The sequence below is a fragment of the Falco naumanni genome, chromosome Z (assembly GCF_017639655.2).
Source record: "Falco naumanni isolate bFalNau1 chromosome Z, bFalNau1.pat, whole genome shotgun sequence".
In the NCBI taxonomy this organism is placed as follows: Eukaryota; Metazoa; Chordata; class Aves; order Falconiformes; family Falconidae; genus Falco; species Falco naumanni.
The window spans coordinates 19,961,060-19,987,846 of record NC_054080.1 but is presented as its reverse complement, the minus strand read 5'-3'; the positions used below and the strand labels follow the sequence as shown (position 1 = coordinate 19,987,846).

The 26,787-nt window shown below is 39.0% G+C and overlaps 2 protein-coding genes across 10 annotated transcripts in view; both read right to left on the bottom strand.

The window, feature by feature from the left end:
* TNFAIP8 (TNF alpha induced protein 8) overlaps nucleotides 1-9,020 on the bottom strand; it is a 66,302-nt gene extending 57,282 nt beyond the window's left edge. Inside the window, exons 1-2 of one of the 3 annotated variants that reach the window (XM_040580282.1) lie at nucleotides 8,963-9,020; nucleotides 8,190-8,414 (exon numbers count right to left, since the gene is read on the bottom strand). In XM_040580282.1, coding sequence (XP_040436216.1) covers nucleotide 8,190 — 1 coding nt within the window. In that variant the 5' untranslated portion in view covers nucleotides 8,191-8,414; nucleotides 8,963-9,020. The remainder of the gene's footprint in view (nucleotides 1-8,189; nucleotides 8,415-8,962) is intronic. The other 2 variants (XM_040580283.1, XM_040580284.1) reach the window with 2 other exon arrangements.
* Nucleotides 9,021-9,975: 955 nt separating this feature from the next.
* DMXL1 (Dmx like 1) overlaps nucleotides 9,976-26,787 on the bottom strand; it is an 85,357-nt gene continuing 68,545 nt past the window's right edge. For 5 of the 7 annotated variants that reach the window (XM_040580688.1, XM_040580680.1, XM_040580683.1 and 2 more), the window contains 11 exons: nucleotides 25,213-25,299; nucleotides 24,427-24,548; nucleotides 24,173-24,314; nucleotides 19,855-19,905; nucleotides 19,519-19,579; nucleotides 18,837-18,964; nucleotides 18,579-18,671; nucleotides 18,029-18,120; nucleotides 17,062-17,114; nucleotides 14,027-14,244; nucleotides 9,976-13,662 (listed from right to left, as the gene is read on the bottom strand). In XM_040580688.1, coding sequence (XP_040436622.1) covers nucleotides 13,438-13,662; nucleotides 14,027-14,244; nucleotides 17,062-17,114; nucleotides 18,029-18,120; nucleotides 18,579-18,671; nucleotides 18,837-18,964; nucleotides 19,519-19,579; nucleotides 19,855-19,905; nucleotides 24,173-24,314; nucleotides 24,427-24,548; nucleotides 25,213-25,299 — 1,272 coding nt within the window. In that variant the 3' untranslated portion in view covers nucleotides 9,976-13,437. The other 2 variants (XM_040580682.1, XM_040580686.1) reach the window with 2 other exon arrangements.

Below are 26,787 nucleotides of genomic sequence, written 5' to 3'. Positions count from 1 at the left end.
CAATCAGCGTACTTTCTGCATCATTGAACATTGTGGTGTTTTGCAGACCAGTACAACACAAATTCGTAGCTTAGATTACACAAATTTCTCTACAATTCAGTGGTTAATCACATTTCTGCTATTATTCAATGCTACATGTAACTTTTAATGTTTTCAAGAGCTCCAAGCAAAAATGGATTTGCAGATTTTTTTTCTTCAACACAAGGCTAATCTAATACACAAAAAAACTAGAACAAACATTTTAATGGATAACAAATTAAGTGGATGTGCTTGGAAATAATCTATTGAATTCACACAGAGTAGCAGATAAGAACTTGATAGGAAATTCATGGAAATACAGAAGTATTGTATAAACCATTTCTAGAATGACATCTTCAAATGAGAAACACTCCCACTTATCAATATGTTGTCAACCTCCTGGGAAAAAAAAGGGCTGGCAGCTTAAAAAAAAAAAAAAAGTATCAAGATTTCCACTATACAGGTTATAGTAACAGATCTGTATTATCTTATTTCATTATTTCATCAGACAGGAAGCTAAATCATTCTGCCATTTACCCACATTATTATTAACACTGAATACTACTGGGTGTTACAAGAAAAGAAAACTGTAGTCAAACAGAGAAAAACCAATTAGCTTCCCTTCAGTGTGTTTAAGTTATTCTGAAACCACTGGAAAGCACAGACAGATGTTCAGAAAAACTTTGCTACACTCATTCTGAATCCACTTGAGACTTCAGCAGGAGATATCCCTACAAATGAACCTCATGTATTTTATATAATTGATTTTATTAACTTAGAAGTTGGGTGGGGGGATAAGAAGTATTAAACCAGTATCCCACCAATGTAGATCTGTCCTGTAGCTCAAATGCAAGAGAGTCAGTTTGCATTACAAGGGTAACAAAATAAAACAACACAGCTTCCTGATTGTTACACAAAAATGCTGTGATGATTTTTGTTACACAAAAATTTCAAGAACAGCACAATAAGAAGTCCTTGAGCTGTATTATTCCATATTTGACTGTAATAATAGCCATAATTAAACAGCTAAAAATACAGGTTCTAATCTGTTTTCTTCTAACTTGACTTGCAAAGTTTTGGGCAGCTAAGCAAACTTCAAGGCTCCTAAAATAAGCTCAGCTTTGTCTCTCTTGCTCTACCGTCTACTGACATTCTTCTGTTCTTCTCTGTATCTTACACACAAGGCTTCTAATTTTTTATTTCATAAAAAGCGTAATGAAGTTCCACATGCCACTAAACCCCCCTAGGTGTTTACAACATCATTCCAATCATGCCAGAAAGATAACAGAGCTAGAAGTGCTAGCAATACTGTAAGTAAGACCAAGTCTACACTAGTTGAAGGACAGGTTTTATGTCTGGAATCCCAAACGCTACAGGTTGAAGGCCCAACAGCAGCAAATTATTTTCCTCAACATAAACTTGAGAACTAAAATATATCAAGGACATAAAGCTCTAAGTAGGTTGGTAAAGTATCCTCAGAAGCAAAATTAAAAAACAAAACAAAACAAAAAAAACCACAAAAAACCCAACCAAAAAACAAACCCAAAAAACCCCAAACAATTCTGCTGTTAGTAGTCATAAAAGACAGTACTATACACAGCAGGATTAGATGAAATCTTAGTATCAACATTTATTAACTATAATACATGAAGATGAGCTGGAAATTTTTTAAAATGTATTTGCTGAACAATTTTTGATGATTTTTGTTTCACTTTGTAAAGAAACATGAAATACAAAATTCAGCTGAAAAGCAGCTGATAAAATGCAGAGTTTGTATTCCCAATTGAGGAAGAAGGACGTGGGATGAGCTGAAGGTGGGCAAAGCTTCCTCCACTGTACTTGAAAATTACTTTAAAACACAAAAGAAAATAGGCTAAGCAAACAGACAAAACAAATACTCTTCTACCAGAAGGTAGCAGGATAGCATAAAACCCCACATACCTAATGGTGAATACTCAAAATTGGCTCAATAGTTGGGGCTTAATTACTGGCTGTATAATTAGACTTACTTTGCCTATGTTTTTTATGCCTATACATACTCACCACTTGGAGTACCTCCTGCAGCAGATGAGTCAGAAAGTCACAGGTACCTTCCAGTACCAACTAGTATTTCTCTACATTTTGAAACCACAGTATCTAAATAATCAAAAAAATCTACAACATGTTTTGCAACTTATTTCATATTAGTTAACCATAATATACAAAGAAAGCTCTAAAACCTGACTGCTTCATATAGAACTGTGATGCTTTATTAATAGTAATTAATAGAGCAGCAACTTCCTCTTCATTCCTCAGAGCAAAGCCGCACGAAAACCCCTTTCGTAACTATTTGTATAACAGTAACACTAGAATGCTTTCAGTAAGTCGAGACACAGTTATTTACTTCGGACATTGTAGCAAAAAAGTTGAATCATACGTTAGGAGCATTTCACTATTTATGTCCGGCGGGGATAAGGCCTTCTGCTACACAGTGGACCATTTATGGATAAAAAGGATCTGCTGTGTAACACATGTTTTGAAATCAGAACTGCACAGCAGTTCCATGAGCCCAGACAAATCTTTTCTCTTTTAGTGGCCAACTTCCAATATAAAGATTGGTATTTTCTATGTCCATGTCCATAAGAAAACAGTACAGATTATTTTATAAACACACACCACCACCCCAATATTAGTGACACCAGTGACCTGAGATTCTTGAGATTCCCACAGAACTGGTGAAAGACAGAAATTAAGGTTTTGTTTCTTTTAGGACTGAGTGACAGAAACAATATATTTATGCCCGGAGTGCTAGCTATCACACCCACCCAACAGACTTCTAACAGAGAACGTTCCTCATCATCTGAAATCTACATTTTCATATTTTTCCTTTCAGGATTTCCACATTAACTTCCAGAACTTCTGCTGTACTTGTAGGTAAGAAGTTCTTCAAGCAAGTATAATATTCTGCAGTAATGCCAACATACTTCTGATAGCTCAGTATGACCCCATCAAGTCGGAAGTGGCCAGCACTGCTGTATGGGAACTGGGTCCAAAACAACTTACTTCAGCTAGAAACTAAAGAGAAATTAATCTTCATGGAGAATCAAGAATGGTTACAGAAATCATATTTCCTAATCCATCACTGAAATGTGGTAGCATTTTTTTTTTTTTAATAAACTCCACTTTGGAATGTCTTTGAACAAAATTATTATCTCCTTTTATTGAACATTTATTTTCCATATCAGATGAAAGATTTTCTTTGCCTTCCTGGACCACTTATTACTTAAAATGCCTTTCAAGACAGCCTATTTTATTATGTTATCTGTGTGTAGTATGTATGCTGGAGAAGATAAAGGGCTCGAAAATCAGTTACTGGTAACTACAGGGTTTTTACTTCCTTCACAAATTAGGTATTTAACTTCAAAGCTCAAGAGACAAACGTGTTTGAAGATAATCACATGCAGCTATGCTTTCTCAGTTTAGACCTTATTTTCCCTATTGTCAGTACCTTACAGTTTAATATATTCTACCCTTATACACATATTTGCTACCCAGTGGAGGAACATCGACTAGAGTTATGGGGTTTTCATCAGTTTAGCTATTTAGGACAACCAATCCTGAATATATTTATATGTAAGCCACAGTAACTTTTGCTGACAAAACACCAAACAGGAAAAATTATATTGCCTTTATAGAAATATTTGATTAGCAGAAAGTTAGTTTATAAATATCAGATGAAGACACTAAAAGAAAGTAAGCATGTGAAGTCTTCAACTATTGAACACCAGCCACTTTTGTTTAAAACAGTTTGCTGGGCTCTTACATTTCCTGAATATCTCTGAAGACCAGCTCCTTAGCAAAGGCACAGTATTCAGACATGCTCCCATAAAGCTGCTACACTAAAGCAAAAAATAAGCCATTAGTTGAGGAAGGCTTAAGCACACCACACAATAAACACCTTGCTATTGACCCAGGTAATAAATATCAAACTCATAAGGCAAACATCATTTCCACCAATTCATTCTGAATTCTGGGGCCTCCAGACACAGACACAAAACAGGCCAGGTACTCTGCTGTGGATGCAGAGAGCCCAGCCCACTGCTCACGCACACCTGCAGATGATTTAACAACTATCACTCATGGTCAGACATGTATCCAAGAAACTACCACCACCAATGACTGCATCTAGCCTGACTTCCACAGGATAACACTACTGCATTATTCTATAAATTGGGAAAAAATGCCGTGTTTTAACATGTCTTGTTCTGTTGATCCTGTAACATACACTGAACTTCAAAACTAGACATTTAAAAATACCCAACCCTATTTCTGGAGAAAAATGAGACCTTGGATTAAGCCAGGCATATTTAATACTAAACCTCACTTATTAGGAGATACACTTCTAGTTAATGAGAAGCATTGAAAGAAATGCAGATTTTGGTACTGATATCTTCTGGACTTAATCCTCCAACATAGATCTTATTAACTTACCAATGACAACTAACGGTTCTGTCATTTAAAAGGCATGCAAAATTCCTGTAAAGTTTTCTCAAGACCTAAGACACTTACTTTTCAGCATCTGGGTTTCTAAATAAAAACAGAATTGAAATTAAGGATTAGCTTTAACTTGCATTGTTTAAAGGGTATGTGTTTTGATTGATACTCAGACTCACACACCTGCTTTACTATATTCAGGGCTGCTGCAGAGATCCCAGGAAGCACCACAGTGAAAGAAAAGAAAAAGAAAGAATTGATGTTTTGGCTGCAAGCGACAGCAGCAACGACTGGTTCAGAAAACAGCACCTGAAGCACAGGATAATCAGTTTCTAATTTAAATCATGTATTCTGTGCTATTCCCCTACTTAGAGACTTGTTAGAGACACTAATGAAACAGGCATGTGCCACTAGTCTCCAAATTACATACCTCAGTCTCAGGGCACAGAGTTCACACTTCTCAGTGGGGGTGTATCTTCAAGTTAAAAAGGGAAATTCTTGTTTAAGTAAAGCATTACATGAGAAAGAGAGTGTAAAAATGCAAAGTAAAACTTCTTGCTCGCTTGCTTAACTGATCAAATGCCATCTTAACTTCTACTTGACCACAAATAACATTTATTCTGGGTCTTATGATCTGGAGATGCTGGAGGCATATGGGGAAAAAATAACCCATAACTAATTTCAAGCCATACTTACTTTCTTTGATTATAAGACCAGTCTCAAATAAAGAGGATTTCCTGTTACATCACAGTTGAAAAATGCTGCAAACATTTCTATTACAGATCAGATACACAACACAGCTGCTCATGGCTGTGAGTATATAGACACAAGCCCCCCCCCCCCCAACTCTAAAAGGTCCCTAAGTTACTTTCCCATTAAATCATCAACTCTTGTAGCACCACATTCTGTGTGTCAATACCTCATACAAAAGACAAAAGCACTAGAATTTGTTAAATCAAGATACATATCACTGGAATATGTCTTTTCACTGTTCAGGATACATTGTAGACACACTGTACTTCCCCTGTGAGAAAATTCTTCCTATATACTTCATTTTCAGTTAAATTTAGTTTTGTTCATCAGACAAATCAGATCCACAAAACCTAACTTAAAGCATAAGAAATCTCTCAGTGGGGGAAGATGAAAGTAACTTGAACAATTTGCCTAATGGTGGGAAAATACAAGAAATAGCAAGAAATACCTACAAAGGCTGGGGGAAGGTGGTGGTGGTGATGAAGACAGAAATGAAGCAAAGTACAATCCAAATGCTTTGTATTATATCTCAGTGGGGTAAGAAGCTACAAACCCAATTTACCCAGAGAGTAGTCAAAGCTACTAGAAGGCAATCAATATAGTAAAAACTATGGAAAACATAGTATGAACCATTTAGATTAGGCAGACAATTCAAGTAGATATATCCAATGTTAAAATATTGACAAATATAACTTGGTAACTTTTTTCCCTTTTTATCTTTTTACTGTTCATGTATGAGAACTAATAAAACAACTAAAGCGAAATTGTAGGCCAAAACCTCTACTGAGAGGTAAACGTAAGAGTGAACATCTGCAATCTGGAAGAAAAATCATCATAAAGATGTAACTTCTCTTGAACCAGCTAATGTTTACATACCATATTCTGTTATTGAATATTTTTTTTATTTGTACAAAAACATCTGTAGGGATGCATTATATGCTTTAAAGATTACTAGGCATTTTACTGTCCATCACTTGGAGGACTTCACATACTGAAATAAGTTGACCAACGTTAAGATTTCTCAACCATTCGATAATTTCCTCAGCCATTTCAAGCAGCAATTATTATTTACCTAGTAGCAAGTATTTAAAGAAAACTCAAACTAGGCCAATTAAGCCACAAAGTACACTGAAATCTAGGTTTAGTCAGATTAGGTTTGTTACTATTTAACGGAAATGAGCAGCTTCCTGTTGTCAGGGCAAACAGCAAGTAACGTCTACAGCAAGCCTCAGCGTTCCATCCTCCTACAAAGATTTGTGCCACAACTTTTCTTTTGATAAGATTCCACATTAAATTTGCTTCCATGTTAAATAAAAATAGGCATGTAAATGCACTAGACCATCTTAGTCACTTCCTCCTGCTCCTAAGCACGTAACGAGTTCAACAAATTTTGTCTTCCAAGTAAAGGTCTCAGACCGCCTTCCCCTGCAAAAGTCTCACTCTCTGGATTTTTATCCCCTACCAGTTCCTGTTTATAGCCTCAGCAAACTTTTATGCAGTTTATTTGAGAGATAGTAGATGATTCCCACCTCTTAGAAAATAAGCCTTTTGGGAAGAAGTACTGAGGAACATCCAAACACCTTCTTAGCCTAATACTTGAGGAGCTGATTCCCTACAGGATGGTTGGGTTTTTTTTCCCCTCCTCATTATCACTGTTTAAATGAGGCAAAGGTACCCATTCATATAACACTCAGTACATTATTTGATTAATTTGGAGAAGACCTTTAAGTTCACTGAGTTCCACCGTTCACCTAGCGCTTCCAAGCCCACCACTACAATGTCCTTAAGTGCCACGCTTACATGTCTTTTAAATAACTCCAGGGGTGGTGACTCTACCGCTTGCCTGGGCAGCCTGTTCCAGTGCTCAAACCCCTTCAGTGAAGATTTTTTTTCCTAATACCCAATGTAAATATCCCCTGGTGCAACTTCAGGTCACTATTTAAAACCCTGAGGCCTGCAAACACATGACGTTACATTTTTGCACTATTCATGCCTATCAACAATGTAAGTAGCATGATGAGGAAGGGAAGGCATTCAGCCTCATTTCAGGTTTAAAAAGCTCAGACTTCCAGGGTCTACAAAGTTTACCAAAATGCTCATTAATCACTGTGAGGTAGAAATAATAATCAAAAGCTACCACAAACTAAGATTCCCACCGAAAGCCATTAAACGGAAGCGTTATAAACAATACAGAGCATCAATGTATTTTCCTATGTTTTTAAACAACATCTGTCTAACCTAATTTGCTTACCACAGAACAGCAACAATGTGCAGCATCAGGAGATCAGGGACTCCTTTATAGATATGGCACAGCCTGACCTGTGCTGCCCCTGCCGTACCCACCTTGGGTCTGCCAGTAAAGAATGGTAACGCTGGATCTCACAGTGATGCCCACAAGTGATTAGGTTCAGACCAGACCTGTGGTTTGTGGTAACTGGAAGGCTCATCTGCTACCCCAAAGGCTGCAAGTGCTTGGCTCTGCTATCACCACGCTTTCAAAGCAAATTCTTATTTCGAGCTGAGAAAAGATAAGCAGAGCTGGCAGCAGTCAACCCAGCCAGTGAGTGTAACTAACAGCTCCTCACCTGGTGCATACCACTGCTTGGAGCAGTTTTGACTGGGCAGTTTGTAACAGGAGTAGTTTTGCTAGTCGGTTACAGGAAATAATTTGCAAAGGAGTGTAACTGAAACAAGGCACGTGCAGAGCAACACACCGTTTGGACTGCACTTTGCTTTACCAATCCATATGTGTGATAAAGTAAGATGGCAAACGTGCACCCCTAGACACACATGGACCTTCAGCACGTAAAGTCTGACCAACCAGTCTTCTAAACGCAAAAGTCTTTTTTTTTTTTTTTTTGAAAAAAAACCTAATTAAATCTAAATCAACGAACTATGATCCTTCTTATTTAATTAGATGTAAATAAGACACAAACTGATCTTACTAGCAGAATTTTCGCTGGTAGTCTTTCAGAAGCAGCCTCGCGTTATCTCAGGAAAGTTTGCCTTTTACCAGCAGCACGCAGAGCTCGGCTGGGTGACCACACTTGTCGCCTTTGCTCAAGAGCCGCAGATCTGTTCCGTGTGTGCCCCAGCACACCCTGACGGGGGCGACGGCTCGCTCCGGGCGAAAGCGGGGGTATTTCTGAAAAAAGGAGAAAGCTGCCCCGCTGCCGGGACGGGCGTCAGGGGCCGGCGCTGCGTCTCTCCGAGCAGAGGCACGCGTACCGCTCTCACCGAGCGCAGCTCTGCGCGGCGCTCCATGCCGAGCGCTCGGGGCCGCTCCCACGGGGAGCTGCTCCGCGCCGGTTCCGGGGCTCCGGGGCTCCGCGGCGCCGGCCGCCGCCGGGGCAGGAGAACGGCAGCCACCGGCCCCTGCCCCGGCCCCGCGGGAGCTGCCCGAGTCCCGCCCCGGCCGCCCCAGCTCGCCCCCCTCGCTGAAGTAACTCCGGGGCGGCACCGGGAGCCCAGCTCTGCCCCCCAGGGGCACCTGCAGCCGCCGGGCAGCCGGACCCCCGCGGCCGCCCCCTCAGCGGGGAGGATGCCAGGGCGCCGCCGGGCGGCCAGGCCTTACCCGCCCTGCCGGGCGCGGGCCCGCCCTTCCCGCGGGCAAGGCTGCTGCGCGCTCCCGCCCCCGCTCCCGCCGGCGGCGCGCAGGGGCAGGGCCCGCCCGGTGCGGCGGGAGCGGGACCCCGCGGCGCGGAGCGCGGGCACTTACTTGTGTGCGCACGGGACGGGGACGGCGGCGCCTCCTCAGGGCTGGCGGCGGCGGCGGCGGCGGGAGCGGCACTGCCGGGGCGGTGCGGGCGCGGCAGAGGCAACCCCGGCTCCCCGCGCCGCGGGGCGGGGCGCGGCCTTGGCGGGCGGGACAGGGGCGGCTCTGCCCTCCGCGGCCCGGCGCCGCCGCCAGCCCCGCGGCGGGGGAAGGCCGGGCAGCCCCCCGCGGCGGGCTCGGGAAGGCCGGGCAGCCCCCCGGCCCTCAGCCCCACTCGAACTGCCGCCGCCCCGCACCTGGGCGAGCGGCCCGTCGCGGCGGGCATGCGGCGCAGCGAGGCTGCCCTGCTGCAGGGCACAGGCCGGGGAAAGCTTCGGGGGGGTACACACGCCTGCGAAGGGCTGCACCGTCCCAGTGCCTGGCTCTGGGGTACAGTTTTCTTTGCTTCTTGCCTTGCTGCCCAAGAAGGAGCTACAAATATTGCAAGGACAATCCCCAAACCAACCCGTTCTTTCGTTCTACTGAGCTGCACGCTGAGCTATTTTTAATTCTGGCAGCAGCTAAGCTGCCTCCTGTACGACTAAAGTTTGGGCACTCATCTTCATCTCTCTTCTAGAGGTGAGAAAAGTAGGGAGGTGAAGCTCCCCAAGATCTTCACAGGCTTTCAAATTTACATGAAACAGAAAAGGGGTTAAAAAAGTTAGTTGTGGAAGAAAATGACTAAAAGCACCATCAGCTCCATCCCACTGGGAAATGACTTGGAACTGATTACAACTGATACTTCTGCACTGGGGGGGGCGGGCAAAACAAACAAACCTCAACCCCACCCAGAACCCCTCAGACAAAAAACACCCCCCACCCCCCACTGGAAAGCTAATACAAGGAAAAATGAAGGCATGAAGAAGGAAGGGGGGGGGACGGACACGACTGAGGGGTGTAAGACATGAAAGGAGAAAGATCAAAACCATCCAGATTTTAGAGCTAGAAATGGGGAGGAATAAGAAACACCAAGAAGCTTGGTAAATCAGTATCTTTATTTTATAGAAAGAAGTTTGATCAGTGTGCTGAACCTGCCATTAGAGGTGGTTTTGCTATTTTTAGTAAAAATAAACATTTCAAAAAATCACCTTGATGAATATACCATCTCCAAGCTTATTTCCTTTTAATCACTGTTGCTTTTTCATACCTATTGCAACTAACCTAACACTGGGTGCTCTTAAGAGGAAGGGAGTGGGTACCTAAGTAGGATAGCTCAACAGTTCATTTCCTGTAACTGGTAGCAAGGTTCCTAAAATGCAGTAGGACACTCACAAGCTCACCTTGTGCCACAGCAGCATGGTACAAAACCTGCATCTAGTTCACTCTCCATCTTTCTCCATAAACATCCTGCAACATCAGCTGTCAGCTGAGAATTTTCTGGTAAAAGTCACACAACAAGCCAGTTTAAGTACCCAGATGGCCAGAGTCTTAACTCTCACAAGTTACTAAAGTAATAGTAAAGAACTTGGATTGCCTATCAGTTCCAGGTAACTGAATCAATTAGCAACACAAGAATGACACACTCTGATTGCATTATGTATTGCTGCATAGACAAACACAAGTCACAACTGCTCGTCTGTGGTATTTAAAAGGGACATTATCAACTACAAGCTATTTCGCCTGGACATGAAATTATTGTTGGTTAAGCACTGGTAAATGCAAATTTTAAGTTCAATTTGTGCACATGGCTGCTTCAAGCACAGAACCCTGGGTAGCCACTATTACCCTTCTGTTTGAGTAACTTGCGTAGCAACAGGGAGAAAGCATTAATTGCTGGAGGACAAAAGTCAGTGGTAGTTGTTAAGGGCAACAGCTGGAAGAGTTTTGAGTTCGGTTCTTTCCCAATGACTAGTTTCAAAGTTGAGAGTGTCCCTTTAGAAGTTTCAGATACAACAGAAAGTTAATGTATTTTGATTCCATCATCACAAGAAAACTACCAATAACTTGACTTACAATAATTGTTAAACATCAACAAACAGTATTATAGAAGCAAACAACTGATTTGCAAATGAAGTAGCAGCAACATGGAATTCTAGAAGGTTGAGTTTCTGCAGGATTTATTGGGAAGATTATGAAGGTGTGGCAAATACATGGTGATTTTACATAATTTAGTTTTGAGAGTAGCTTATGGTAACTATAAACATTATTGAAAATGTCTGCTCACAGTCAGTACTTTTCTGGTATATGCGTAAGTTTGCCAGGATTATTCATAGTGCAGCTCTACTCTGAAAAAAGACAACATTGTATGTCTTGGCAAATTACATACAAAATCTGCTGAGTTCACAGTTGTGATTGCCAGTACAATAAACTGAGCTTGAAATATTAAAGCTAATGAGAGATAAATATTTAAGGACAAAACATCAAGGACATCATTATATAACATTGCCATGACTTTTGCACATTTTCCTTTTCTGAATGTAACTGTTAGTTCAGTTGGTACATAAAACTAATGCGTGTATATAAGCAGCTACAAAGTCAGGGTTTTAGTTGATTCTCAAGGAGTGTGCTACTGTCAATTTGATCATTTTCCTTCTTTCAAAAGAATAAGGAATATCAGAAACTCAGCCACTGAACAGATATAACATACGCATCGAGCAAGTGTGTTTTGTAAGGTGGTGTCACTTTTAGTCAGTCACTTTTCTGGTCCATCACTGTACTTAAACTGTTTTGATATCAATTTTGATTTCAACTAAGTGTTGTGGAAGAAATTAAAATTGAATCACTGAACAGCTGTACCAGTTTGAAATGCTGTCACATGTTTCTTCATGGCAAAATATTCACATTCTTTTTATTGCACAAATTGTAAGTTCAGGTTATGTGCACGAAAACCTTCATAGTGTTCGCACTGCAACTTGCAAAACATACATTTAAAATGACCTTAATACATTTTATAAAATCTTTTTAAACAATTTTATATTCTTAAGATAAAGGCATCCTGAGAATGTTACAAAGTTCATTTTGCAAGCCCTTCATTTCTGCTATGCTTTATTTATCCCCATAGTTCCTAATTTGACAAGTTTATTTTACAGTTAATATCATGGTGCTATATTTCACAAAATATCTTTTAGCAAAAAGTACACTACTGGCATTCAAGTAATTCAACCTCACATCTAATTTACAAATTAAATCTCTGTCAAGCTCTCAAGTAAGTAAACCAAAATACAGGAACAGTTTTTAGCAGACTAAAAAAAAATAATGTCAAGGCTTTGTGCATTAATAATTTGGTCAAACATTTAAGTTACGTAATTATTATTTTGGCAAAAAAAAATCCATCTATCCTTTTCAAAATTTTTTTCTTTCATTTTACACCAGATGTAAACATACAGTACACAGACTCAATATGAAAGTACTTTGCTGTTGAACATTTTTCCTTTTTCCTTTTTCAAAGTACTTAGGAAAAGCAGAAAAACAAGAACATAAGTGCTAAAAATGAGCTGAGTGTCTTTGGGCTAAATAAAAGTCTTACTGGAAAAAACGTACAAATAAATTAGGTGGGTTTTTGTTTTTTTTTCCTCTACAGACAGGTAAATAAATAGACTTTGAAGAAATTCTAGTGCCATATCCTAAAACAGTATCTTCCTCTATCTTTTTGATCAAGACTAAAGCTTCACACAATCTTGACTATCTTACTAGGAAGATATCCATTAGTATTTACATATTTTTGTAAAGGGAGTGTTCAGGGTTAAAAATATATTTCTTTTCAAAAGGTAAGCCTGCCATCCTGATGGCAGTGGTTCAAGCTACAGAATAAAAGACAAATGACAGAACATACTTCAGTTTCTTATACCCTAGATCAGAGGAAGGAGATCAGGCAAGTTAGAGAGGTAAACAGCCTGGATTCCAGGAATGGAGACAGTGGCTCGTTACATGAATGCTTGCATGGCCAGAAATATCTACTCATACAGGCTTTGTTTCTCTTCTACACAATTTATTCTATTCTTTATACATTAGGTATACATTTTTATTGTCAACTGACTTAAGTTGAGAAGAGAGACAGTTATGATTGCCACAGTGAAAGCCTAACATTACCTATGGTTTCCATCTGGGCAGCCCTGCTTTTAGAAGGTGGCCAGGTGTTGAATATAGGCAGAGGCCATGCCCAGATGGTACACTCCAGGTGGGAGTGTAACAACTTCAAAAGGAAGGGTAAACCACTTCAGCAACATCTTAGTAATATTTTAACTATGTAATTCAGAGTCATATATAGCTTTTATTTTAGGCAATGATCAAAATCTGAAGGACCTTGTTAATCTTTAAGGCATCAGTGCATCAGGGACTAAAAGCTCCAGGTAGTAGTACATAGAGGCGGGGGAGGGTGGAAAGCATCTTTGTGGCACAAGCTATCATTGTGTATCTATCTGCTTTGTTGGCTAGTTCAAGAAAAAAATATTTTCAGAGCTGGCAGAATGGGAATGTTATACACTGTTCTGAGAAACATCTTAGATCATAAATTTCACATCGTTTTTTAACACATCATTTAAAGGGCTGAATCTATCAGGCAAGATTCTCATCTTCACTGTTCCATCAGCACCACAGGAAAATATGTGATTTGCTGGTCCTGTCTCAATTTGCATAACTCCTGTCCCAATGTTTCTGAAGAGAGACTGTCGAGCATGCTCATTGATGAATGTGTGAAGAAGATTAAATGTAGACAGACTCCACACCTGGAAAAAGCATCAAACCCATCAATCTCTTGTAAGGGTAATTACCATGATCTTAAAACTCACCAGTAATAACTCATGGAGAAGTTGGCCTACATTTTGCATTCATTTTTCTGACACTAACTGTAAAACAAAAGATATGTAGCAATCTGTAATGGCACAGTTATATAATATTAATTTTCTATAATAAAGGAATATATACAGAGACTAAGGTAAGACTAACATTTCATAATTAGATTAGTAAATGTGAAAGTCAGCGCTGAGAACAAATATGGAATATAGGACACATCTGATTCCTATGCAAGATTCTTTTTGAATTTACACATCATCACCATCTTCATCTCTGCTCCCTCCCCCTCATTAATACCTTTATGTTGCCTTCAGCAGATCCTGTGACAAAATACTCTTCTGTAGGATCAACAGCAATTGCTTTGACTGGAGAATCATGACTCTGGAGTAACTGTTGCTGCTGTTTTTGGCGAAGATCAATTATACATGTAAAGCCTTTTCTGCCTCCAGATATTAACAGCTGATGTTTTGGAGCATATGCAAGCACAGTTGCTCCACTATCATGACAGATAAAAGCTGAAAGCCAAAGCAAAGCAATTTGAATAAGACACACAGTACTAACACCAATTTCACAGTACTAACTTTAATTTACTGTCAGCCTCTAATGGTTCAAGACAGTAGCAACAGTGGCTTTGATGCTGTAATCCAAGTGACCACAACCAGTCTATTGCAGTACCATATATATGCAAGCCCAGGTTCACATCAGACATTCTGTAGTGGCAGTATTCTGATATTAAGCAATTACAGTCTGTATGAAAAGAAAATTATATCCTTCTTTTCTGTTCCTGTGTAATCACAAACTATTAAGCCTTGACCAGAAACAGATTCTTTTCAAACTCTCTAATGCTTGTTACCTTAAGGCATATGTTTGCCAGAAGAAATGTCCTCCTAAATCACTTGCTCAAATAACCTCTAAGTTTCCACTGGTTGTTTTAATTTGCCGCTTTTCACATTTTTTTGTGTATGTCTACTCCCTCAAATGAGTGAAGGAAGTGAAGGAAGATTAACATTACCAGGACAAAGCTCAGTATGTCTGAGACTAGACACTATGAATCCTAACAGGTGGCACGTAGTACATTGTCCTCGCAGTTCAAAGGGTTTTCTAAATTTACATTGAGAAATTTCACGCATCTCACACAAACTTAAGCATTCACCATACTTCAATTACAAGGACTTCACAACTCTCTCTGAGCCCAACTCTGTATTTCAGACTGTATTTCTCTTCCACTGCAACAAAACACTAGTAACAAAGTTAATGGAACCCCACTAAATATTGATTACATCTCAAAAAGCGTATTTATGGGAATAATTCTTCTAAAGTATTTTTGTAATACTGTATGTCAAAATCCATACATGCACACACACACAGAGAAAGCACTTAAATCATTCCACAGTATTTAGCATAATACATAAAGTGCCACAGACCTGGACAATCTTTGAAAGCAAAAAATGCACCACTTTACGAATATAGCAGCAGTTAAGTTCATCTTTTGGTTAAACTCTGGAAATTACTATATAATTATGAGATCTTAATTTGTGTATCTGTTATTCAATACATTAACAAAAAATTAATATTTTCTACAAAATTTAGTTTTTATTCATATACATATCTTCAGAGAACCACTTCATAATCATGGAGTCTCCAAGGTCAGGATTTCCACAGAGACAATGAAGTACTTAGCAGTTCATAAACAACATGTCCTCTCATATTCGCCAAACAGATAATGTACCTGCAAGTGCCCTATGCTATCTTCACAGTATCATTATTTGGTCTAACATGTAATTGATCAAATTCGGAGCGGGGCACCTCTGATTTATGAGGAGACAGCCATAGGAACCTTGAGTTCAAGGGTGTGGATGCATATCCTGCAAGTATGTATCTCTTAAGTGTGCTGAAAAGTGCAGTTTTGACAGTGTTACAGCTATTGTCTTCTCAATATGCTAGTCACCTGTACTGGGTTTACATGGCAAGGTTTTGGTAGCAGGGGGGCTACAGAGGTGGCTCCTGTGAGAAGCTGCTGGAAGCTTCCCCTGTGTCTGACAGAGCCAACACCAGCCGGCTCCAAGATGGACCCACTGCTGGCCAAGGCTGAGTCCATCAGTGACAGTGGTAGCACCTCTGGGATAACATTTAAGAGGAGGAAAAAAAGCCCTGCACCACACAAATTGCAGTGGACGAGAACAGTGAGAACGTCTGACAGCAACAGCCCTGCAGACCACCAGGCCAATGCAGAAGGAGGGGCAGGAGGTGCTCTGGGCACCAGAGCAGAGATTCTCGCTCCCCAGCCCATGGTGAGGCAGGCTGTTCCTCTGCAGCCCATGTAAGTCCATAGTGAGGCAGATATCCACCTGCAGCATGTGGGGGACCTCACACTGGAGCAGGTGGATGCCTGAAGGAGGGTGTGACCCATGGGAAGCCTGCGCTGGAGCAGTTTGCTGGCAGGACTGGTGGACCTGCAGGGGACCTATGCTGGAGCAGTCTGTTCCTGAAGGACTGCACCCCATGGAATGGACCCGTGCTGGACCAGTTCGTGGACTGCAGCCTATGAGAAGGACTCACACTGAAGAAGTTCATGGAGGACTGTCTCCCACGGAAGGAACCCCACACTGAAGCAGGGGAAAAGCGTGAGGAGGAAGGAGCAGCAGACACAACATGTAGTGAACTGGCTGTAACCCCCCATTACCCACACCCCTGTGCAGCTTTGGGGGAGGAGGCAGAGAAACCAGGAGTGAAGTTGGGTCCAGGAAGAACAGAGGGGTGGGGCGAAGGTGTTTCTAAGTTTTGTTTTTAAGTTCTCACTATCCTACTCTGATTTGAATAGTAATAAATTAATTTCCCTAAGTCGAATCTGTTTTGCCTGTGATGGTAGCTGCTGTGTGATCCTCCTGTCTTTATCTTGACCCACGAGCCTTTTATTATATTTTCTCTCCTCTATCCAGCTGAGGGAAGTGATAGAGCAGCTTTGGTGGGCACCTGATGTCCAGCCAGGGTTAACACAACTCTACTACAAGTGGGAGTTGCTCAAAATCTTTTAAGAAAGAACAGAAATTACAGTTGTCTGGCTGTCAAGGGTTGCACTTGTGGTGTAAAGATACAAGCTACGAAAAGCAAGGTGCTCATGTCCACGAAACCACCCTTTCATATATATAGCAGCAAATAATTTCTCAAGAATCTTTTTTTATATTTCTGCTAATGCACTCATACAGGACAGTGAAAGGTACTTTACTTCCAATATGAAAATTACTTCCCACAATAACTTCCACAGAAAAACAGAGACATACACATAATTTTTTTTATGTGATCAACTATTTTGTTGGTTGTCTTTTACTTACCATGCACCAAGCTATTTGTAGGCGAAACCAAAGTATCCCAAAGACAAATATTTCTGTAGGAAAAAAAAAAACGTTTTAATTCAGGAACAACTGTTCTACAGTATTTTGAACACTTGAAAAGTCATCTTAACCTTAGAAAGATTGTTTCAGGCATAAAAGGACTTTTAAACACTTTCAATAATTACTTTTCAGCAGACAAATTACTTTCACAGTTATACATATACTGCAAGAACATGACCTCTGGACAATCATTCTACTACTGGTTATTCTCATAAAGATTCATATTGAGATTACAGTCTTTTGTAGCTGAATACATCTGAATGTTAGCAATTCTTACTATTTCTTGATCAAAACTTAAGAAAAAAAATGTTAAATTAAGAGCTATGCACAACTTCCTAAGTCTATAAAAATAATTTAAGACAGGCTTATACGAATAGAACAGAAAGATCTAGAACTACAAGGATCACCTAGATCCACTGCCTCACCCCTTCAGTGGCTGACCAAGTTAAAGCATGCTATTAAGGGCACTGTTCAAATACCTCTTCAACACTGACACGCATGGGGCATTGACTGCCTCTCTAGGAAGCCTCTTCCAATGCCTGACCACACTCTTGATAAAGAAATGCTTCCTAATGTCCAGCCTGATCCTTCCCTGATGCGGCTTTGAGCCATTCCTCTGTGTCCTGACACAGGATACCAAAGAGATCAGCATCTCTCCCTCCACTTCACCTCCACCGCCACATGGAACATGAACAGAGGATCTGGGCTTCCCTATGGAACCTCCTTTAATAGGCACATGCAATTCAGCTGCAAACATTACTTCTTTTCCCCTCTCACAAACAAAGAAAGAAGTATGCACATTGCTCTTAAACTGCTTAAGGACACTCCTCAAAAATACACTGGTGGGGGGAAAGGAGGGGAAATAGGGCACCACTTCATTTTTATGAATTATCGCAGCAGTTCTTACCTGTTGTCAGAAGACAATCCTGCTGTTGCTATCAAAGACGATGAACTGATGAAAACAAAATCATTGGCCGTTCTGTTATGACACTGCCAAGTCTGAAAAAATGCAGTTTAGAAATTATTAAGAAACAAACAAATTTTGCATAAGCATGAAATCTTAAAACTTCCTTGAGAAGGTAAGCTGTTTCAAAAACAATTCAAAGAACATAGGATACAAAGCTATGTGTATGCCTTCTGATACTCTTAATTTTTCATGGAAGTATATTTTCCAGTCCTGTGCTATTGAAAATTAATTAACAATTGACAAGTCTCAAAGAACATTAAAGTTATTTCAAGTCTAACGTTGCATTTTCTGCTCTCCAACTTAGTAAGTATGATTAGGATTTAAGACCTCGTCTGTCACACCTTTCACAGGATAGCAACAAAATACTATTACATCTTCATTAATACTGGTTATCAGCACAATCCCTACCCTCTCCTAACTATTATAAAGGAGGATGGAAATAAAAGAGCACAGCACAAGCATATGGAAGCAAATTTAGTCTTTGACTTACCAAATATGGTTTAGGTGAAGTTCCAGTAAGTGGGCAACATTTCCAATTTGTCTGATATAAACTTATGTATCCATCAGCATCAACAATTCCAAACTGAAAAAAGACATAGTAATTGTAGATACATATATATATACACACACGTGTATGTAAAAGAGAGAAATTATCTACAGATCAGAGAAACTGCTTTAGATTTGAAAAATGGGATGCTTCTGCAGGGGTGGGGTGGGGGAGAGAGTACAGAAGCATTCTGTCAGTTACCTTATTTCCTTGGTAATTGAATCTCATTCGAGTTACCCTTGAGTTGCCACCAGACCGAAAACATGTGATTTGCTGTGCATGACCCCATTCAAACATTCTCACACTACCATCTTGAGCACCTGTCAGGTCTGCAACAGAAAATATTTACACAACTTTGTTGTAGCAGGAAGGTTGCTTCCAAAATTTTATGAAATCTCACACCAGCTCACATCATCCTCAGAATAACCAGTGGCACAATATGCGACATAGTACATCTGGCATAGTGTAGGAGTTGTGGGTACCACTTTAACTTAAACCTGTGCTATTCAACCAATATTGAACTGCACTTACTCATTATTTAATTAAGAACTGTATTTAGATGGTACTGAAATATGAAGCTTGGAGATAATAATGTGTTTTTCCTACTATTTTTCATCCAAGTCACAAAACCCAGAAATACAGTACTTTTTGCTAAATATGTAAAAAATAAATTGCTGTTTCCAAAGGTTGTATCCCCCAGTATTTTTTTCTTTTTTAATGAAAAATGACAAATAGTTTCAGTAAAATAGGGCTTATAAGCAACTTCTCAAACTTCTAACAGATTGTGCTAGTAAAAAACAGCAGCATACTAAGAAACAGGTCCAATAAGTAAAGATACAATCTTCAGGTAACTTCTTCCTTTTTTTAACAAAACTGAACTTACAATATGGTAATGTTGGGTGAGAAGCCATTCTTCTTACATTATTAATAGCCTTCTTGAGCATCTGTTCAACATACAAAATAATAAAAACTAATTAAACAATACTACTGAACAAAAGTTACTGAACTAGAATAAACAGTGATCGCAGAGAGTTGCTTCCTATCAAAATTCCTACTGAAAGCAAGTACTGGGTTTAGAAAGTCAGATAGAAGTCAGTTTCTTCCAAGACCAGTGTAGATGTTAATGCTTTTGCAGCTTTACACATCTAGGTAAATATTAACTTTCTGCTTCAGAGATTTATGGATCCAAATATAAACACTCCTTAGACTGCAGTCTTACCTCTTTTCTTGCCAATTCCTTTCTGATTCCATTAAATTTATTGGAATATTCCTGAACATTGTAAGATAAGCAAGAGAGAGAGGCAGAAGCATGTAAAGAAAGAGGTAAACAACTTTAACAGAAGTAAAAGAATAGGAAGGAATATATTTATTTTCAAGTCTAGTTAATTTATTGTCATTGATTAAAAAGTGATTATTTGTGGCCATCCAAAATAAGCAATATACCTAGCAACTAGTAAATAAAAAAATTCTTCAAAAGCATTTATAATTGTTTAAATGCAGATCCAATGGACTTTTAGTAGTACTTTTGCTCCTAAATTCCAAACTCTGCTTGGAGCAAGGTACATGACCAAGAATGCTGTTTTCTTAGCTGACTAATCCCTAAGTGGGAAGAGTTCAATACATGAAGAGGACTGAAGACATTTGACAATTAAGATAAAAACCTCATTTAATTAAATAATAAGTCCAACCCTCAACAGGAAAGAAACAGTAGGGATTTTTGATCAGGGAAATTGCATATGTATTTTCCTTAGCTCTCCACAAAAGCATCTGGCTACACTGAGGACTGCCTTTCCTCTGAAAATTCTTGGAATCAGTTTGTTCATGCATGTATTTTTTATCTAACACCTAAGAGAGAAGAGGGCATAAGTTCATATTCATGCCAGGTGTTAATTTTAAATGGCAAGACGTAAGTTTGTTGCCAGAGCACTCACTTTCAACACAACAGCTTACCACTTACTACACATCAATAGCAAGCTGCCTAAATATAATTATTTAGGTTGGAAAAGATCTTTAAGGTCATTATGTCCAACCATGACTTTCAGCTGCTATGATTTTGCATGATATTTTGCCACTGCTTTGTCACTGAAACTGCAGACAGTGAAACACGTATTTTAAGTATGCTATTCTGCCTTGGCCTCCAACCATATCAGGGTGTCAACTGGAAGGACATAGGAATTAAACTTTTACTTGCTTCATGTGACTAAATATGATCCAGAGTTGAAAAGCAATGCTCTCCAATTTTCACTTTGCAAATAAAAAGGAAGGAAAAAAAAACCCACAGCAATTGGAAGGGAAATAATTGATTTTCTTCAATTTCCCACAGTTTGGATTAGTGGAATAATTGCTATCCTCTTGATTACATTCTGGAAGCAGATTTAGATCTTTCAGTTATCAAAGCTTTATTATTTTTGAAGACAAAGCGTTATGCTTCTTAGTTACCCATGTTTATTTCAAAACACTTCCCTGAAGATTAAAAAAAAAAATTCAAATACATATTTTCCTTTTTTCTGTAAGTACTTTAAATGACAAAGAAAAAAGCTCAACGGTTTGGTAAAACATTGGTGAATAAAACAACATATACATTACAAGACTTAGGACAAGACAATAGAGGGTAAGTCTTCAAACATTAGTGCATATACCAATTAGTAAATAACTGCAATACATTGCTCTCTAAACTTAACAGTTTATCTTTTATGTCTAAGTAAAAGAAAATTATTCATGCTCATTCTATTTCTTCACCAAAATGAAGGACTGCATTAACTTTTACCCAGAAGTCAGTGGAAATCATCTTCCCTCATTCAACAGAGAAGCATGCATCATGATCTCACCTCTACAGGATTGTGCTTTGGAAAAACGCAAGCTTAAGACTATGCTAACATAACTCTCTGGTGCAGTGTCTCTGATTTAGAAGCCAAGTATCATTATTAAACGCAAACACTTCCATTATCAATGTAACTGACATTTGATACTGCTATCCCTCAGTTTCCCCTTAACAACAGCTGACAGCTAGAACACTGCTTTGTTGGAAAGCTGGGTGCTTTGGGCCTGAAGTACAGTTAATACTGAAGAATAAAAAAGCTTAAGATATGACCCACCAGTTATTAAACTGGTAAATATTGGTGTCAATCGTACTGGCTTGGAAGACAACCTGTTGAATGTTACCCGAGTTTCAAAGCTGACAGTACATACTACTTACTTCAGTGCTCTTCTACAAACAGGTCCTGTAAGAACTGTGCAAACACACTGTACTGAAGGATATGGTGGAGCACCTCCTTACTTACCTTGCATAAACTGCGTAACAGGAAACAGTGAAGAAGTGTAACAGAAAAACCTTAGAGCTAATAAAACATTAACTGCCTGAGTATCATAAGTCCAATAGAATCCCTTGCTGATGGAAGTGAAGCAGAGACAACAAGACTGAAAAGCCAGTAATTGTGAAGAACAGCGGACTACCTACTAAATAATAGGCTGCAAATCACGGAAAAGCAAAGATGAGAACAAGGATCAAAAGCAGTATGTGAAGGAACAAATTAACAAAGAGTACCAACAGAGAGATTTTGGTGAGGCTGGTTTTCCTCCAGATTTGAGTCCTTCCACAATAACACTATTTCCTCCCAAGAATCCCTATCTCTTCATTCCTTTACTTTGCCTTTATTCAATACCTTTGTCTCCCCATCCTAGTGGGCAGGTGGTTTTTTGTGCTGTGGTTGGTTCTCTACTCTGCCACAGTCAACCAGCATGACAAACAAAATTTAGGTCCAAAGATTAACAGCAAATGCATCCAACACAAGCACAGACATATACGTTTAGGTAAGAAAGTTTTACTACATATAAAATAGAAAGTCACGTAAGAATAGTTTACATTAATAGATTGTGTAATTACTTTGTTGAGAAATACACAATGTGTGTGTATGTATGTATAAATGGAAGTAAGAGAAGCAAGTGGCAAAGGCATTCAAAGCCTACTTGCAGAAGAGACCTGATCATGATACCAGAGCGGCAAAACGGGTGACTAGGATCAGCACACAGAAGATAGAGGTGTAGGTACTGCAACAATATGCACTTCCATGTATGGATAACATTATTGTTCTTATAATGCTCATTTGTTATTTACTCCTCCTAACAATCAAATATTTTCTAAAAAAAATCAACTACAATATGAATTAACACATGGTTATTTCATTCTGCCACCACTTAATAACTTGTTCTGACCTGTTAAATGCCCCAAAGCCCAGCCAAGTCACAAGACTTAATGCATTCACTTATCCAAGAAAACTGCACATCTGTGCAGACAGGATGAGAGATGTGGGTGTCTTGCATGACCGTTTCAGCCCAGTTAACCGGCTCCAAATAAGCACCTCCTAGCTAAGTAATCAACAGATCTGCATTATTAGAGAGCATCTATGCTGCACAGGAACTAAAGTAAGTATGTCAATGGCCAGACTAGAATCATCATTTGATCTGAATTAAATCTGAGTTAACAGCTTTTTGCTTAGGGTCAAGCTTCACTCCAGACACAGAATCTATTTCTGAAAGTAAGACCTACCCTTGCGCAGGTGTCACCTCTATGATAAAAAGGATCAATCTGCTCACGTGGACATAGTCACACTTTAGTGGATGCCCCTCACTCCAGCATATTTCAGAAATGCCTAACAGTGAAACTCATTATTTCCTCGAAAACACCATCTTCAGAAGCAAGATATTTAATAATGCTGCTCAGGAGAGTTACGGCAAAACTGCACAGCACTTCACAGACATAGCTGACAACAGCTTTGGAGATAAAGTTATACATCAGCATGACGTGTAGTTCAAACTACGCATGATCTATGTAGTTGGGCCCTATTTCTGCGGTCCTGCCCTCCTCATTTTTCTTATGAGACAAAGAATCCCCATTTTCCTAAAGTTTAAGTCACTCAGTTTCTAGAGTTTGATTTCATTGGAAGCCTCTGTCCTGCCAGGGAAATCTGCTTTAGGCGTTCATTTGCTTTTCTTTCTACAATACAGGCTCATACCAGTATACAGCGCACTACAAAGGTATTTTTTATTAGAACAGTTGTTGATGTTTATTTTCAAATAATAACTGGAATAGTCTGGAATGCAGAATGAAAGTTAAGCTTATGCTTAAAATAAAAGCTATGTTGGTATTTCACACGAGTATCTCTACCCAGTCTTTACCAATTTATATCTTGAAATCCCCTGAATATATGCTTCTTTGATACAGGGTTTGGCTTCAAGTCATTCAAGAACAATTTAAGCAGCAACTTCTTACCTGAACTCTGATTCTTTATTTTTAAACAATGTATCTAAAGTAAAGAAAGCATATATGGCTTGACTAAAAACTTCACTTGCTTAGTTGGTGGTATCTTAAATTCTGTGCAGCATTTTAACCTACAAAAAAAAAATCCATCTTGCCTTAATTACACAGAAAAGCTACATTTACTTACACAGTAATAGTAAAATATAATCAGCAACAATAAACAGATAAAAGGAGAGAAGCAGATAGAGTACGAAAGGCTAATCTTTGATAAGCGACTTACCACAGATGCACCCCTGCCAGTTTGTGTACTACCAAGCCAAGGCATATTGATAGGTGTGCCGGGATTACTATGAGTATAAGGAGTGGTTCCCTGAACATTTACCAGATCATCACGAGCGTGTATAACTAAGAAATCATCAGCCCTATAAATGAAACAATATAAGTTAGATTCCAAACAACAATATTAAACACCATGCTTTGTTACACTGATTTATACACAGTCAAGCTGTGATATTGGAAACACGGAAAGTATACCCTTTATTTTCTATTTCCACATCATCATCAACCCAGGTATAGATTTGTGTAGCTAAAATCGCAGAAACATCTAATTCTTGAATGTCATGACTTGATGCTATTGCAATGCAGTTCCGATTTGCCTGGAAAAAAAGTAACACACACAAAGGCAGATAAAAAAGGAATACTCAAAAAGGTAGGTTTTACAATTTTCTCTGGTTATAGTACAGTTCACAAAAACATACACTTCAATCAATTTAAAAAACTCAAACATTTATGTCTAAAAATCTATATACTTAAACTGTCTATACTTGACATTTCCCTGTTAAAAGTTTCTTTGCATTTGGGACAGCACGACACACTATTTGTATTTTATACCTCTCTCAAGCAGCTCTAGTTTTTCTTTGCTTTCCTCAAAGGATAAACATGAGGTAACTATACTACAGTGCTTGCAAACAGGTTCCCCTCCTCAGCTTCTTAAGGTGTAAACAGTTAAACAGAAGAAAAGATGACTTCCAGGTTGTCTTAGACAGAGAACAAAAAATACTCCCACACACAAGCTCAAAGACCAAGTGGAGGCCACCCCTCCTATCCCTCAAGCCACTGCCCAATAGAAAAAAAAATTTGTAATAAAACTATTTAATTAGGAAAAGATAATTATGAAGTGCTTTATAGAAGGGAGCACTATGAGGTTAAGTTGTAGCAGGATGGCTGGCAAAGGATATCTCACCCATTCACAATGGGACCACCACCTGTTTATCAGGTGGAAGTACAACAATTAGATTATCCTACCTCCGTTACACTCACCTTATTGACTGCAAAAGCAGTAATGATGTCAGACTCTTTATGGATTATTCTTGCCTTGCCTCCTGGGTATCCCCTATCAGTTTCTATCTGTATTCAAAAAGTAAAGCACATTTAAATGCAAATTTCTATGCAAACCTACTTTTTATTGGAAGTTCAGAGACCAAACACAGTATTTTGAGATGTCATGCATTTTGTCTTGATTTTGTTTCTAAGAAAATGAGACAAGTATAACCTGTAATATTTACAGTAAACCTCTTTTGTGTGTAATAATCTAGCTTCCCACTGCCATGCTGAGATTATGACAGCAACACAGAAAGTGTGTATTTGTCACAGAAGTCACAGTACTGTGTTCATTCTCAAGTTTTTAAGGGATGCTGAAAACAGCAAGGCCACATGCACACTTGGGGGATACTGATAGTAAAAAAATTGAGTCTTGATGTTTTGTTCTTACAATAATTTGCTAAGTCTTTTCATGCTCTTAGCAAACGCTTTTTGCCACTGAAACTGACGAAATAGCCTGAAAGAACATGTAGCCAAGATTCTCAGTAGGAAAATAGATTTGAACTTTGTCAGCTTGTCTACTCATCATTCTCCATAATTAAATAACTCTGGAATCCTGTACATTCCAGTACCACAAACTTTTTACTATCACATTTTCTTTTTTTTTTTTCTTAATGTGATCTAATGTTGTATTTGAATCTTGTCTACCTTTTTGTATTTTAGAAATGCATTCACGCATATGTCAGCACACAACAAAATTCTAAACTCTACCAGCACTGTAGTACTCCTGTTCAGAATTAATCTCAGCATTGCAAGTATTAAACTGATAGATTAGACTCTGGTCTGCTGTAATAATTCTACAGAAAAAAAACAGCAATGCCAAACAAGTGACATACTAATTCAAACCTGAATTACAAATGTAAAATTTTGTATTTTCTTAAAAGATTTATTCCAGAACCACCACTGCCCAGCTGCTATCCATCAATTTCTAAATTCTCTTGTCTTCAGAAGATTTAGACAAGGACATTTTCAGATTACTTTTTTCCCCAGTCAGTTCAAATTACCTACTTGCTAATACTGCTTTATCACATAATTAATATCAAGGTAGTCCAAGCACATCACAGGGTGTTTTCATTTCTGTCTTGTCACTAGTTTTGTAAATGACGACCTGAAGAGTACAGTATTTGTTTGCTGAACTTGACATAGTATTACACCCTTCCGGTGTCTCACACCAATCTTTCAAGAAAGTTGGTACAAAGTTGTTATATCAGTTCAATTGTATCAATCTTAAAAGACTCAGTGAATACTCTGGGTAGCAAACTAGTATGTATCACGCCAATAAACTTATCTTGTAACTTCAGTTAACTACCTTCACTTGTAGGGAACAATTCTAGCCATCTCATACTGGTGAAAGGTCCTGTATGTACTGTTTTCCCACAGTAGTACTGAATTTTTGTCACTTGGGCAAATTTCAGCCTCAGCTCTTCATTTGGCATAGCTAAGGAATTTGATAATATATATTGTTATTACCTGGTTGTTTAATCCAGCTTTCTAAGATATGTGTAGTTTCAGATA